The sequence below is a fragment of the Dendrobates tinctorius genome, unplaced genomic scaffold (genome assembly GCF_039654945.1).
Source record: "Dendrobates tinctorius isolate UK_male_01 unplaced genomic scaffold, ASM3965494v1 ptg000060l, whole genome shotgun sequence".
Classification (NCBI taxonomy): Eukaryota; Metazoa; Chordata; class Amphibia; order Anura; family Dendrobatidae; genus Dendrobates; species Dendrobates tinctorius.
Genome location: NW_027361728.1, coordinates 40,281,152 through 40,297,668, shown reverse-complemented (window position 1 = coordinate 40,297,668; position 16,517 = coordinate 40,281,152). Strand labels below are relative to the sequence as shown.

The 16,517-nt window shown below is 47.8% G+C and overlaps 1 protein-coding gene across 1 annotated transcript in view; it reads right to left on the bottom strand.

Moving 5' to 3' along the window:
* LRRC34 (leucine rich repeat containing 34) overlaps positions 1–16,517 on the bottom strand; it is a 44,757-nt gene that overhangs the window by 27,544 nt on the left and 696 nt on the right. The window contains exons 2-3 of the mRNA XM_073578912.1: positions 9,175–9,355; positions 8,419–8,537 (exon numbers count right to left, since the gene is read on the bottom strand). Coding sequence (XP_073435013.1) covers positions 8,419–8,537; positions 9,175–9,278 — 223 coding nt within the window. The 5' untranslated portion in view covers positions 9,279–9,355. The remainder of the gene's footprint in view (positions 1–8,418; positions 8,538–9,174; positions 9,356–16,517) is intronic.

The following is a 16,517-nucleotide window of genomic DNA, read 5'->3' as shown; positions in this document are numbered from 1 at the left end:
CGTGTCATGTACCTTTTCCTACTACACTTTTTCCTTCCATTCAACTTTCCATTAATATGCTTGGATACAGCACTCTGTGAACAGCCAGCTTCTTTAGCAATGACCTTTTGTGTCTTACCCTCCTTGTGGAGTGTGTCAATGACTGCCTTCTGAACATCTGTCAAGTCAGCAGTCTTCCCCATGATTGTGGAGCCTACTGAAACAGACTAAGTGTAATGATGTATAGTAGGTTTCTATGAAGACAGTGGCTAGATGATAGAGTCACAGACACAGGTATACGTGAAAGTAGTTTGTATTAAACAAGCAGCACAGAACAGCACAGGTGCTGGCGGAGCCAGACAATGACAGCAGCAGAACTCAGTCCAGTAGATAGCAAGTTGCACACCAGCACTATGTAGATGTAAGCAGACACAGTCTTAAGAATGCAGGCAAGGACAGTCACTTAGCCCTCTCCCTTGCGGGAGGGGAATCTTCGAGCACAGTGCAGTGGCAGAGAAAGTCACTAGGTAATTGATACTGAATGTGTAAAGGTAGCAGGGATAAGTCTCTCAGGTGAAACGCACACAGCAGTCAAGATCTTCAGCGCATACCGTGAGTGCTGTAGGAGCGGTGAGCGGTGGAGGCAGGGCTGGAAGGAGCCTTCAGGCAGACACCGTCAGAAGGTCCAGGCGGCGGCGGTTAGGCAGCAGGTAATCCAGGTGGATTCAGAAGGAAGGAAGGAGGTAGCACAGCGTGCAACTCCCAGCTAGCAGATCAGGTACAGGACGAGATATACAAGCAAGGTAGTCACGTCCAGGAAAGCTATTTAAACCCGGCGGGCGGGACCAACAGGCGGTGATGTCACAGGAACCAGTATGGCCGAATGAAGCCAGGCTTAAGGGCAACAGTAAGGGCAAAGTCCGGAACACAGCAGAATAGGAACGATGCTTACATTATTCCCCCCTTAAAGAATGTCCTCCGGACAATCTTCGACCAGGCTTGTCCGGGTACCTTAGATGAAACTGCTCCAGCAGCCGCGGAGCACAGATATTCTCCACCGGTTCCCAGGAATTCTCCTCGACAGAGTATCCTTGCCACTTGACCAGGTATTGCAGCTTCCTTCTGAAGATCCGTGAATCCAGAATCTTCTCCACGACATATTGTTCATGTCCATCAACGAGCACTGGAGCTGGAGGAGAGGAAGTACGCCCTGGGAAGGAATTTGGTACAACTGGCTTTAGTAGGGAAACATGGAACACCGGGTGAACCTTCCAGGCAGGGGGCAATTTCAGACGCACCGCTACCGAATTCACTAGAGCCACGATCTTGTATGGCCCTACAAACTTCTGTCCAAGCTTGACAGTCGGTGCCCTCACCCTCAGATTCTTGGTAGACAACCAGACCGTATCTCCCACCTTATACACCGGAGCCGGCCTCCTGGTACGATCTGCTGCTCTCTTATACCTCTCCTGCGCTGTCGTCAAGGTGGTCTTTAGAGCTTCCAAATTCTGCTGTAAGAAGGAAAGATGGTCAGACACAGCAGGCACTGCAGCCTCCTTGGGCAACTGCGGCAAGATGCTTGGGTGGTAACCCTGATTAGCAAAGAACGGTGACTGCTTAGTCGAGGAGTGCTGCGAGTTGTTATATGTGAACTCTGCCAGGGGAAGCAGATCTACCCAATCGTCCTGCAGATGACTTAAGTAGCAACGGAGGTACTGCTCCAGGGTCTGATTCGTACGTTCCGTCTGTCCATTGGTCTGTGGATGGTAAGCCGAAGACAGACTTACTCTAATATCCAGAGCCGCGCAGAAACACCTCCAGAACCTAGACGTGAACTGCACCCCACGATCCGAGATCACCTCATCCGGGACCCCGTGCAGACGGACCACCTCTTGAATCAACAAGTCTGCAGTCTGTTTTGCTGTGGGTAATCCAGCGCAAGGGATAAAGTGTGCTGCCTTAGTGAGGCGGTCCACGACCACTAGAATGGTGTTCTTACCCTTGGAGACCGGTAGTTCAACAATAAAGTCCATTGAGATGGATCTCCAGGGACGAGATGGTATAGGCAAGGGTTGTAACAACCCGGAAGGTGACGCACGAGGCGTCTTGAACCGAGCACATACCTCGCAGGATGACACGTATCCCTCCACGTCCTTCCGGTACGAAGGCCACCAGAAGTACCGAGCCAGGAACTCTTGGGTCTTCGTTATTCCACGATGTCCCCCAATCTTAGAATCATGGATCAGTCGGAGGACTTCAAGTCTTGTCACTTCTGGTACATACAGCCGATTCTCCTGTAACCACACTCCTCCACTGAAATTTAGGCTTACTTCGGGGGTAGGTTGCCTTAGCAACGGATCTGCTGCGTATGCTGCTTTGATCTCAGACAGAAGATCCTGATGATGGATTGCAGAGATGAAATGAGCGGGAGACACAACAGTACTAGGAGACGACTCAATCACTTCCTCAGGAGCAGCAATCCTAGATAGCGCATCTGCCTTACCATTCCGTGCCCCCGACCTGTAGGAGATGATGAAGTTGAATTGGTTTAGAAACAAGCTCCAACGTGCCTGACGTGGGTTCAAACATCTTACGGACTGCATGAATTCCAAGTTTCGGTGGTCGGTAAGAACTGTAATTGGAGTTGAGGACCCCAGCAGCAAGTGTCTCCACTCCTTGAATGCCGTCACAATCGCCAGTAACTCCTTGTTCCCTACGTCATAGTTCTTCTGCGCCGGGGAAAGCTTCTGAGAAAGAAAGGCACAAGGATGAAGAACTGCCTTCTCACCTCCTCTCTGTGACAACACTGCGCCGATGGCGACATCCGATGCGTCCACCTCAAGAGTAAAGCTCAGGTCTGGGTCTGGATGTCTTAAGATGGGAGCCGACACAAATTTGTCCTTCAGCCGTGTGAACGCCTCCTGGGCTTGCGGAGTCCACCGGAACGGTACCCCCTTCTTAGTCAGTTGGGTGATGGGTGCCACAATCTCAGAGAAGTTACGGATGAAGCGCCTATAGAAGTTGGCGAATCCCACAAACCTCTGAACTTCTTTCACCGATCCTGGCGCTGGCCACTCCTGGATCGCTCTGGTCTTTTGATCGTCCATCTGGAGACCCTGTGGAGAGATGACATAACCGAGGAACTGCACTGTTGCCCTGTGGAACTCGCATTTCTCCAATTTGATGTAAAGATGGTTATGCAGCAGGCGTTGCAGCACTGTCCTCACGTGGAGCCGATGTTCCTCGAGATCACTGGAAAAGATTAAAATGTCATCGAGATACACAACCATAAATACATCAAGCACATCTCGGAAAATGTCATTAACAAAATGCTGAAAGGTTGCAGGAGCATTTCGTAGTCCGAACGGCATGACCCGTGACTCGAAGTGTCCATAACGACAGCGGAAGGCCGTCTTCCACTCATCTCCAGACCGAATTCTCACGAGATTGTAGGCTCCCCGAAGATCCAGTTTGGTGAATATCTTAGCCTGCTTCACCCTCTCCAGTAGTTCAGAGATTAAGGGTAGCGGGTGCCGATTCATGACCGTTACCTTGTTTAAATCACGGTAGTCCATGCAAGGACGCAGACCCCCGTCCTTTTTCTTCACGAAGAAGATTGGTGCACCTGCAGGAGAAGTAGACGGTCGGATGAAGCCCTTGGCGAGATTCTCGTCGATGAAGTCCTTCAAGGCCTTTAATTCAGGACCAGACAAAGGGTAAATACGCCCGAATGGCATCTCCGCCCCAGATACCAGTTCTATCGGGCAATCATAAGGCCGGTGGGGAGGTAACATATCTGCCCTCTTCTTGTCACATACCTCTGCCAGATCCTGATACTCCGGTGGTAATTGTCCCTCAGTCGTAGCTACTACCTTGGGGATAGCAGCGACCTTAGGAATAGCGGGGTTGCTGTTAGAACTTGGAGGGAACTGCACTTCCCTGGTCTCCCAGTTGATGCGAGGATTCTGAACCTGGAGCCAAGGTAACCCCAGGATAATAGGGAAGTGAGGAGAAGATATTAGTAAAAAAGACAAATGTTCCACATGTTCCTCTCCAATGCATACCTTCACCGACTCAGTCTCCATGGTTACCGGTCCAGATGTAAGTGGCGACCCGTCTACTGTCTCCATCAAGACTGACGACTCCCTCTTCACTGCCCTGATTCCATGCTTCCTTGCAAACGCGATATCCATGAAGTTCCCACTGGCCCCGGAGTCCAACATGGCGGCGCTCTCGACACACCGACCCTGGAAGCAGACCCTCAAGGATAGGTAATAGTGGGAATTCTTCTTAGTAGCGGAGTAGGAGGAAACGACGGATGTCATCGAGATCACCACTGTGTTCAATGGAAGAGATGCCAGCGAATTCATATCGGCAAAGTCCAGGTCTCTCTGATTGTCTCTGCCCCCCGAATTGTTCAGATCTAGGACGCAGGACTCCCCCGCCTCGGAGTTACAATCAATGATAGCTGCAGCCGTCTTACGTCTCCTGACTGGACACTCGGAGATGAAGTGACCGGTCCCCCCGCAGTAGAAGCACAGGTTTTCCTTAAAGCGATGCTCCTTGCGGGCATCAGGAGGATTTCTACGTACGGCATCCACCTGCATCGGTTCGGGCTCGGGATTCCTCCTGCTGGTGACATCTCTGGAGGGAGAAGAGAACAGAACAGTGTTATTAAACCGTAGATCAGACCAGCGCTCCTGTCTGCGCTCGGAGAGTCGATTGTCAATGCGGATGCAGTGATTGATGAAGTCCCCAAGAAGCACGGGCGAGTCCCCGCGTGCCAGTTCATCCTTAACTGCCGTAGACAATCCCCTGCGGAAGATGGCCTGCTTGGCTGCCCCGTTCCAGGTGGTGTCTAAAGCCCATCTACGGAAGTCCAATGCATACTCCAGCACCGAACGCTTCCCCTGTCGAAGGGTCAGCAGCGTCGTCTCAGCAGTATTAGCTCGGTTCGGATCAAACATCTGCGTCATTGCGGCAATGAAATTGTCCATAGAGTTAAGCAGGGGGTCGTCGGTCTCAATCAAAGGGTTGGCCCATGCGAGCGCCTTACCAGACAGCAGCATGACTATAGTCAGAACTTTGGAGCGTTCAGTAGTGAACTGTGGGGCATGAGCAGCAAAGAAGATCCGGCACTGGTTCAAAAATCCTCGGAATTTATCCCTCTCACCAGCGAACCGGAAGGGTGGAAGCTTCGGGAAGGTCGGTGTAGTATCCCGGGCAGCACCTGCTACCTGCGCGGCTGGGGCCTGTTCCAGAGCAGCAATCCGATCGAGCTGCATAGGAATCGCTTGCTCCAACGCCAGAACACGATCACCCTGAAGAGGAGCTGCTTGTTCCAGCGCCGTAATTTGATTTGCCAGTCGTTGCAACTGTGCCTCTGCTGCCCCGGCGTTGTGTTCGATACGTTGCTCCAGCGTGTCCAGCTGGGTCCTAATGCCTGCCACATCCTGCCGTATCAAAGCAAGCTGCTTGCTTACACGTTTCTCCAGGGACTCTACACCTGCGGTCTCCATATTGGTGGCTTGTATATCCTGTAATGATGTATAGTAGGTTTCTATGAAGACAGTGGCTAGATGATAGAGTCACAGACACAGGTATACGTGAAAGTAGTTTGTATTAAACAAGCAGCACAGAACAGCACAGGTGCTGGCGGAGCCAGACAATGACAGCAGCAGAACTCAGTCCAGTAGATAGCAAGTTGCACACCAGCACTATGTAGATGTAAGCAGACACAGTCTTAAGAATGCAGGCAAGGACAGTCACTTAGCCCTCTCCCTTGCGGGAGGGGAATCTTCGAGCACAGTGCAGTGGCAGAGAAAGTCACTAGGTAATTGATACTGAATGTGTAAAGGTAGCAGGGATAAGTCTCTCAGGTGAAACGCACACAGCAGTCAAGATCTTCAGCGCATACCGTGAGTGCTGTAGGAGCGGTGAGCGGTGGAGGCAGGGCTGGAAGGAGCCTTCAGGCAGACACCGTCAGAAGGTCCAGGCGGCGGCGGTTAGGCAGCAGGTAATCCAGGTGGATTCAGAAGGAAGGAAGGAGGTAGCACAGCGTGCAACTCCCAGCTAGCAGATCAGGTACAGGACGAGATATACAAGCAAGGTAGTCACGTCCAGGAAAGCTATTTAAACCCGGCGGGCGGGACCAACAGGCGGTGATGTCACAGGAACCAGTATGGCCGAATGAAGCCAGGCTTAAGGGCAACAGTAAGGGCAAAGTCCGGAACACAGCAGAATAGGAACGATGCTTACACTAAGGAACCTTTTTAAACACTCAGGAAGCCATTGCAGGTGTTTTTTGTTAATTGTTCTAATTTACTGAGATAATGACTTTTGGGGTATCATTGGCTGTAAGCCATAATCATCAACATTAACAGAAATAAACACGTGAAATAGATCACTGTTTGTAATGACTCTATATAATATACTAGCAGGCGTTGCCTGGGCATAGTAACCAACAGTGGTTAGTTATAACAAATTATAATGACTATATTGCACATAAAAACATTTCACATCATATATTCAACACTACAGATTTGCAACACAAATTAACTAAACAATTACGAAAGTATTGATAGTATTTTATTTTCAACTCATTCAAGAGCTTTTTGATAAACAACATGTGTATCTGTGTATATAACCCTATCCTGTGTGATAATTTCTGCTGAGCTGTGTACCTAATCCTCTCCTGTGTGATACTGCTGAGCTGTGTATCTAATCCTATCGTGTGTTACTGACTGCTCAGCAGTGTATCTAATCCTATCCTGTGTGATTCTGACTGCTGAGCAGTGTATCTAATCATAACCTGTGTGATACCGTCTGCTGAGCCGTGTATCTAACCCTATCATGTGTGTTACTGACTGCTCAGCCGTGTATCTAATCCTATCCTGTTTGATACTGTCTGCTGAGCTGTGTATCTAATCCTATCCTGTGTGATACTGACTGCACAGCTGTGTATCTAATACTATTCTGTGTGATACTGTGTGCTGAGCTTTGTATCTAATTCTATTCTGTGTGATACTGTCTGCTGAGCCGTGTATCTATTCCTATCCTGTGTGACACTGTCTGCTGAGCTGTGAATCTAATCCTATCCTGTGTGATACTGACTGCTGAGCTGTGTATCTAATCTTATCCTGTGTGATACTGACTGCTGAGCCATGTGTCTAATCCTATCCTGTGTGATACTGACTGCTGAGCTGTGTATCTAATCTTATCCTGTGTGATACTGACTGCTGAGCCATGTGTCTAATCCTCTCCTGTGTGATACTGACTGCTGAGCGGTGTATCTAATCCTATGCTGTGTGATACTGACTGCTGAGCCGTGTATCTAATCCTATCCTGTGTGATATTGACTGCTGAGCAGTGTATCTAATCCTATCCTGTGTGATACCGTCTGCTGAGCCGTGTATCTAACCCTATCCTGTGTGATACTGACTGCTGAGCCATGTACCTAATCCTATCATGTATGTTACTGACTGCTCAGCCATGTATCTAATCCTATCCTGTGTGATACTGACTGCTCAGCCGTGTATCTAATCCTATCCTGTGTGATACTGACTGCTCAGCCGTGTATCTAATCCTATCCTGTGTGATACTGACTGCTCAGCCGTGTATCTAATCCTATCCTGTGTGATACTGACTGCTCAGCCGTGTATCTAATCCTATCCTGTGTGATACTGACTGCTGAGCCGTGTATCTAATCCTATCCTGTGTGATACTGTCTGCTGAGCCGTGTATCTAATCCTATCCTGTGTGATACTGTCTGCTGAGCCGTGTACCTAATCCTATCCTGTGTGATACTGAGCTCCCCCTACAGACAGTGTCAGAGGGTGGTCTGTGTTGGCACGGTAATAAATTGTGTTATTTCCAGCTTTACGGAAGGATGATAACACCATAGAAATGATAAGAATAATAGGCAAAATTATTTGGTGAATTGAAACGCACGGGGTTAAAATTTTGCCTCACAACATAGCCTATGACGCTCTCGGGGTCCAGACGTGTGACTGTGCAAAATTTTGTGGCTGTAGCTGCGACGGTGCGGATGCCAATCCCGAACATACACACACACATACATACACTTTTTCCCCATTATGTACATAGGGGCAAAATTGTTTGGTGAATTGGAACGCGCAGGGTAAAAATTTCGCCTCACAACATAGCCTATGACGCTCTTGGGGTCCAGACGTGTGACTGTACCACATTTTGTGGCTGTAGCTGCGACGGTGCGGATGCCAATCCCGGACATACACACACACATTGAGCTTTATATATATATATATATATATATATTAGATGAGTTTCACTTTTTGAACTGAAATAAATTAACTTTTTGATGAAATTCTAATTTTGTGAGAAGCACCTGTATCTAGCTATCTCTCCATAGTATATTAGACTGTCATTCAATAAAAAAAAAAATGCAAAAAAATCACCTACTTGTTATGAAACTATTTTGTTTCAATACACGGATAATAGCCAGAAAATCTTCATCTGTAACACGTTTGACATCCAATAGTCGATTATTTCCACATATTTTCAATGTAGACATATACTGCCTAGATAAACGCATTGGTTAATTAAAGGGTTACTCTCATTTTGTTAAATCCATAAAAATGCAAAGTACTTGTAAAAAACAATGAATTTTATTGTTTACCACTCATCGCTTAGGCCATCGCTATAGTCTATCAGCGGCAGCCAGTCTAATGGAGGTAAGGAGGACAGCGCTTACACACTCATTTCTGTAGAGCTTGTATGTGCTGCCCTCAAGCTGGCCAGACTTACTGCCACTGAGCGCCTTCAATGCTGCAGAGGTAAAACTGCCTTTTTTTCCCAGCTGTATAGAGCGCAGCGTTTGGTCCTGTAACACAACAATGCAGTTGGTTCAAGCAAGAATTAAGTCACCCCTGACATACCGGACACTGGGTGGCAGGAAAACTGTGCACTTTTAAAGGACAATTATTGGACAACCCCTTTAATAAAGAAGTCTATACATTTTTATAAAAATGAATATGTAAGAAAAAATAACAAATTTAGGCTATTGGTAGAATAGATAAAATGTGTTGACACTATAGTTGACTCTGGATACACTAAAATGTAATGTGCATTTTTATAAGACTTCAATCAACCTGATTTCTTGATAAAATGATGCTATTAATGATGATATTTCAATATCACTTCATATAAGGTACTTACTCAGGTTGCTCACTTTGTCTGAACACTTCTTCAATGAAGTGGTTGACTGGTTGGTTTAGTTCTGTGCATGCCATATTATACTGCTGGCTCAGACCTGTGGTCATGGCTGAAGAAAAGGCTACTGGTACTCAGTCTGCAATCTGTTAGTACAAAAGTAATGTTCTGCAGATCCGTAAGAAAGCTGAAAGTAAAAAAAAAACAATATTAATTCATTTTGCTGACGATTTTGACTGTGCAAATATCTTTCTAGTTCTAGAAGTAAATGAAAAGGGAGTAACCAGCCCCGGAAAATCAGTCAGTATCTGGTGCGGCCACCATTTGCCTCATGCAGTAGAACACATCTCCTTCACATTGAGTCGATCAGGTTGTTGATTGTGGTCTGTGGAATATTGGTCCTCTCCTCTTCAATGGCTGTGCGAGAAACTAAATACGCTGCAACGTGACGTGATGGTCGTGGATGGAAGGCACAACAATGGGCCTCAGGATTTGTCACGGTGTCTCTGGGCATTCAGAATGGCAATGCCCCTGGTTCATTGTCCATACCATGACCCCACTGCCAACATGGGCCACTTGATAACAACGTTGACATCAGCAAACCGCTCACCCACATGACGCCCTACACGCAGACTGCCATCTGCACTGTACAGTGAAAACTGGGATTCATCCGGGAAGAGAACACCTCTCCAACATGCCAGACGCCATCAAAATGTGAATATTTGCCCACCCCGGTTACAACGATGAACTGCAGTCAGGTGGAGACCCCGATGAGGACGACAAGCATGTAGATGAGCTTCCGTGAGACGGTTTCTGACAGTTTGTGCAGAAATTCTTTAGTTATGTGGGACGATTGATGCAGAAGCTGTCCACGTGGCTGGTCTCACAATATCTCGGAGGCGAAGATGCTGGATGTTGAGGTCCTGGGCTTGTGTGGTTACACGTGGTCTGAGGTTGTGAGACAGGTTGGATGTATTGCCAAATTCTCTGAAATGGCTTTGAAGATGGCTTTTGGTAGAGAAATGAACATTCAATTCATGGGCAACAACTCTGGTGGACTTTTCTGCAAAAGAAAGGAGAGGAAATCCCAGCTGCTAAAAGATCTGTTTATTGAATAAAAAGTAAGACAGCTTTTTGATAAAGAACACAGTGTGAGTGTTCGAAACGCGTCAGAGACAATCATGTGAACTCTGTCTTACTTTTTATTCAATAAACGGATCTTTTAGCAGCTGGGATTTCCTCTCCTTTCTTTTGAATTAATCACACGCTGGACTACGTGATCCCTTGCTCCCACACACCACTGGCCAAGTGAGCTGGTGAGATCTTTTTCCTTCCCTTGTTCGGACTTTTCTGCAGTCAGTATGCCAACTGCATGTTCCCCCAAAACTTGCAACATCTGTGCACTGTGCTGTGTGATAAAACTGCACATTTTAGAATGGCCTTTTATTGCGGCCACCCTAAGGCCAGGTTCATATTGCGTTAACCCAGCCCGTTCAACACTTAGCATTGACGGGCTGCATTAACGGTATAGCATAACGCGATCGCGTTATGCTATACCCGCTAGCGCAGATGATTCATCTGTGCTAGCGGTGACGGAGTCTCAGACGCTGCAGCCCACGTCCGAGGCTCCGTCACTGAATGACAGTACATCTCGAACGCATGCCGCTTTACGGCATGCATCGCGATGCACCTGATAATGAGGGTTAATGGCAGCGTTAACGGACTGTGTTACACCGCGTTATGCCACGGTGTAACGCCGTCCGTCTAACGACTGCCATAACGCAGTGTGACCCGTCACCCCTGTGCAATAGTCACGCTGTCTCATCCACATCTGTGAGGTGGATGGATTATCTCCACAAAGGAGAAGTGCTCATTTAGACACATTTGTGAACAATATTTGAATGATTAAGGCTACTTTCACACTTGCGTTTTTTTTGCGCTGCGCGCGCAGTGCAGACGCACATAAAAAACGCATCATGCGTTTTTAATGCGTTACCTTGTTTTTTGCGCATGGTTTTTAAAAAAAAAACACATGCGTTTTGAAACGCTGACGTGCGCATGACTATGCGCACGTCAGCGTTCCCATAGAGTTTAATGTGTGTTTGGGTGAATTCCGGCACATTGCGTGCGCATGCATTTTTTTGAGAAGGGTCGGACGCACCAAAAATGTAACAGGTTGCATTTTATGCGCCTGGGCACACACTACAAAAAACGCATGCGCGTCCAAACGCATGACAATGCGCACCCATGTTAAATATAGGGAAAAAACGCATGCGCATGTATGCGCAAAAACGCAGCGCAAAAAAACGCAAGTGTGAGACCAGCCAAGGCCTTTTGTGTACATAGAAAGAGTTGTAGACCTTGGAGTTCAGCCCATAAAAAATAGGAGCAAAAACAAGAGTTGCGTTTATATTATAAAACTGATGTTTGTTTTTCGGCTGTTTTTAATGGATGTCCATATACCTGTATGGCCGAGTCCGAGTCTAATGGATTGTAAGACAAGCTCTATGTCTGTCGGTCTGAAAAACAGATGTGTGAGTTTCGCCTTCCAGCTTCATAGTTCTGCCATTGGTTCTGTGTGTAACAAGAAGTACGCTGCACTGTAAGAAATTTAGCCCAGGGGATGCCGGAAAGACATTCTACAGGTTTACACTAGGAGCATGGGGATCTAATGTGTGTCCCCCATGGGCTTACACCAAACCTATGATAAAAACAAGATTCATAGAAGTTTATGGCTACATTCAGAGCAATCACTGGCTGCATATACAGGCGTCTCCACCAGTCTGCACTGGGACCTGATCTTACCGTAATCAGTGACATTGTGTCAGGTGGTGTAGGGCATCTGTACTAACAATATACTGCGCTGTTTCTTTATCATTTTTGGGACTATCTCACAAATCCGTATGACACGGCCGAGTGCTTCTGATGTTTTATCTGATAGAATAACACTGGGCGGAGAGCTATGTACAGATCCATGTGCAGATCTGTGATTATTTTCCCATGCCGATTTGGCATGAGAAAACAACTGCAGCATGTTATGAATGCATTCGATGATCGGATCCATACATGTCTATGGGTGAGTGCGAAACATCAGATTGCACTCATATGTCATCTGAGTGCAGTCCAATGTACCCTCAAAGAGACAATAGAGAGATGGAGAAATTAAGTTCTCCATCTTCTTCACACTTGTGCTGCGATTCTGTCATGCACGAAAATCAAATGACAGTAAGATGAAACTCGAGTGTCATTAACATAATCAGCCTGATTCTTTCGCATTAGGGAACATACACCAGTGTGAGCGAGCACCTATAAAAATAATAATCTTTATTTATATAGCGCCAACATATTCCGCAGCACTTTACAGTTTAACTGTTCCAAACATAAGTCATAAGTAACAACGTTAACAATACAATAATGAAAGCAAAATAAGACGACCCTGCTTGTGAGAACTTATAATCTACAATGAGGTGGGGGAGATACAGAGTACAGGTGTGTATTTACAGTGATGTATTTACAATGATGGTCCAGCCAACTTGAGGGAGGGAGGGATGGATGGAGATAGTGAATGGGCTACACATGCACACTTACACATAGAATGACTGTGATTAGTGATAGGCCGCTCTGAACAAATGTGTTTTGAGGGAGCGCTTGAAACTATGCAAATTGTGGATAGTCCTAATTTCTTGGGGTAGAGCATTCCAGAGGATTGGCGCAGCGTGGGAGAAGACTTGGAGTTGGGAGTGGGAGGTACGGATTAGTGCAGAGGTTAGTCGAAAGTAGTTTGCAGAGCACAGCGGTTGGTTAGGCTGATAGACAGAAATAAGGGAGGAGATGTAGGGGGGTGCTGCACTGTGGAGAGCTTTGTGGGTGAGAACAAGTACTTTGAATTGGATCCTTTAATGAATGGGCAGCCAATGTAACGATTGGCGAAGAGCGGACGCGTCCGAGTACCGATTAGCCAGATGGATGACCCTGGCTGCTTCATTAAGTATGGACATGGAGAAGGGAAAGTCGAGTAATGGGGAGATCAAATAATAGAGCGTTGCAGTAGACCAGGCGGGAGAGGATCAAGGCGACAGGAAGGGTTTTTGTTGTTTCCATGGTGAGAAACGGGTGGATTCTAGAGATGTTCTTTAGGTGTAAGCAGCAAGAGCGGGCAAGAGATTGTATATGGATGTAAAGGAGAGATTGGTGTCAAACATAACACCCAGACAGCGCACCTGATGGCGGGGTGTTATTGCGGTGCCACCCATGGAGAGGGAAATGTACGATTTAGGGAGGTTAGTAGACAGCGGGAGCAGAAGAAGTTCAGTTTTGGAGAGGTTGAGTTTCAGATAGGGAGCGGACATGATGTTGGAGACTGCGGACAGTCACTGGCGTTCTTTAGTACAGCGGGGGTAAGGTTGGGGAATGACGTATATAGTTGTGTGTCATCAATATAAAGATGGTACTGAAAGCCAAATCTGCTGATGGTCTGTCCAATTGGGGCCGTGTAGAGAGAGAAGAGAAGGGGGCCAAGGACTGAGCCCTGAGGTACCCCGACAGCGAGAGGAAGAGGAGATGACGTGGACCCAGAGAACAAAACACTGAAGGAGCGGTCAGAAAGATAGGAAGAGAACCAGGAGAGAGCGGTGTCCTTAATGCCTAGTGACTGGAGCTTAGAGAGTAGAAGATGGTGGTCAACAGTGTCGAAAGCTGCAGATAGGTCAAGAAGAATGAGCAGAGAGTGGTCACCATTACGTTTTGCTGTCAGAAGGTCATTGGTAACTTTGATGAGTGCAGTTTCAGTCGAATGTAGGGGGCAGAAGCCGGACTGTGAAAGGTCTAAGAGGGAGTGAGTGGAGAGGTAATGGGTAAGACGGGAGTAAACTAGGCGCTCCAAAAGTTTAGAGATGAAGGGGGGATTGGAGACTGGTCTGTAGTTGTTTGTGCAGGATGGGTCGAGAGCGGGTTTCTTTAGTAATGGAGTAACAATGGCGTGTTTGAAGGAGGATGGGAAAATGCCCGAGGAGACGGAGAGATTATAGATTGCAGTTAGGTGAGTTGTGATGACTGGAGAGAGAGACTGGAGGAGATGTGAGGGAATGGGGTCAGTAGTGCATGTGGTCGGGCGAGAAGAAGAGAGGAGTCTGGAGACTTCTTCTTCTGTGATGGGATCAAATGTGGAAAGTGAACCAGGGGAGATGCAGGAAGGGATGGGAGTCACAGCACTTGGTTGTTGGGAGCAGATTTCCTGATGGATATTATCTATTTTTTCTGTAAAGTGGGAGACCAGGTTGTCAGCACAAATGTCTGTGATAGGGGCTTGTGCTTTAGGCCTGTGGAGGGAGTGAAAAGTGTCAAAAAGTTTCTTGGGGGGGTTGTTGGCTAGTGAGGAGATCAGGGGGGTGAAGTAGATCTGTTTGTCGAGGTGAAGGGCAGTGTTATAGGTTCTTAACATAAATTTGAAGTGGATGAAGTCTTCTGGTGTGCGGGTTTTTCTCCATAGGCGGTCGCTGGAGAAGTTGAGTTTGCGAAGTGAGCCAGGGCTGTTTTACTCTGTGCTTAGAGGTTCTGAGGGTGAGGGGAGCTACTTGGTCACGGGTGCTTCTAAGAGTATCATAGTGATGAAAGCTAGATCAGGACAGGAGAAAGAGGAGATTGGGGACAGTGATGAGTGTAAGGAGTCTGAAAGAGTCTGTATACAGCCGAGCAGCCTCCACATACAGTGCAGTCTGTATACAGCCGAGCAGCCTCCACATACAGTGCAGTCTGTATACAGCCGAGCAGCCTCCACATACAGTGCAGTCTGTATACAGCCGAGCAGCCTCCACATACAGTGCAGTCTGTATACAGCCGAGCAGCCTCCACATACAGTGCAGTCTGTATACAGCCGAGCAGCCTCCACATACAGTGCAGTCTGTATACAGCCGAGCAGCCTCCACATACAGTGCAGTCTGTATACAGCCGAGCAGCCTCCACATACAGTGCAGTCTGTATACAGCCGAGCAGCCTCCACATACAGTGCAGTCTGTATACAGCCGAGCAGCCTCCACATACAGTGCAGTCTGTATACAGCCGAGCAGCCTCCACATACAGTGCAGTCTGTATGGAGCCGAGCAGCCTCCACATACAGTGCAGTCTGTATGGAGCCGAGCAGCCTCCACATACAGTGCAGTCTGTATGGAGCCGAGCAGCCTCCACATACAGTGCAGTCTGTATACAGCCGAGCAGCCTCCACATACAGTGCAGTCTGTATACAGCCGAGCAGTCTCCACATACAGTGCAGTCTGTATACAGCCGAGCAGCCTCCACATACAGTGCAGTCTGTATACAGCCGAGCAGCCTCCACATACAGTGCAGTCTGTATACAGCCGAGCAGCCTCCACATACAGTGCAGTCTGTATACAGCCGAGCAGCCTCCACATACAGTGCAGTCTGTATACAGCCGAGCAGCCTCCACATACAGTGCAGTCTGTATACAGCCGAGCAGCCTCCACATACAGTGCAGTCTGTATACAGCCGAGCAGCCTCCACATACAGTGCAGTCTGTATACAGCCGAGCAGCCTCCACATACAGTGCAGTCTGTATACAGCCGAGCAGCCTCCACATACAGTGCAGTCTGTATACAGCCGAGCAGTCTCCACATACAGTGCAGTCTGTATACAGCCGAGCAGCCTCCACATACAGTGCAGTCTGTATACAGCCGAGCAGCCTCCACATACAGTGCAGTCTGTATACAGCCGAGCAGTCTCCACATACAGTGCAGTCTGTATACAGCCGAGCAGCCTCCACATACAGTGCAGTCTGTATACAGCCGAGCAGCCTCCACATACAGTGCAGTCTGTATACAGCCGAGCAGCCTCCACATACAGTGCAGTCTGTATACAGCCGAGCAGCCTCCACATACAGTGCAGTCTGTATACAGCCGAGCAGCCTCCACATACAGTGCAGTCTGTATACAGCCGAGCAGTCTCCACATACAGTGCAGTCTGTATACAGCCGAGCAGCCTCCACATACAGTGCAGTCTGTATACAGCCGAGCAGCCTCCACATACAGTGCAGTCTGTATACAGCCGAGCAGCCTCCACATACAGTGCAGTCTGTATACAGCCGAGCAGCCTCCACATACAGTGCAGTCTGTATACAGCCGAGCAGTCTCCACATACAGTGCAGTCTGTATACAGCCGAGCAGCCTCCATATACAGTGCAGTCTGTATACAGCCGAGCAGTCTCCACATACAGTGCAGTCTGTATACAGCCGAGCAGTCTCCACATACAGTGCAGTCTGTATACAGCCGAGCAGCCTCCATATACAGTGCAGTCTGTATACAGCCGAGCAGTCTCCACATACAGTGCAGTCTGTATA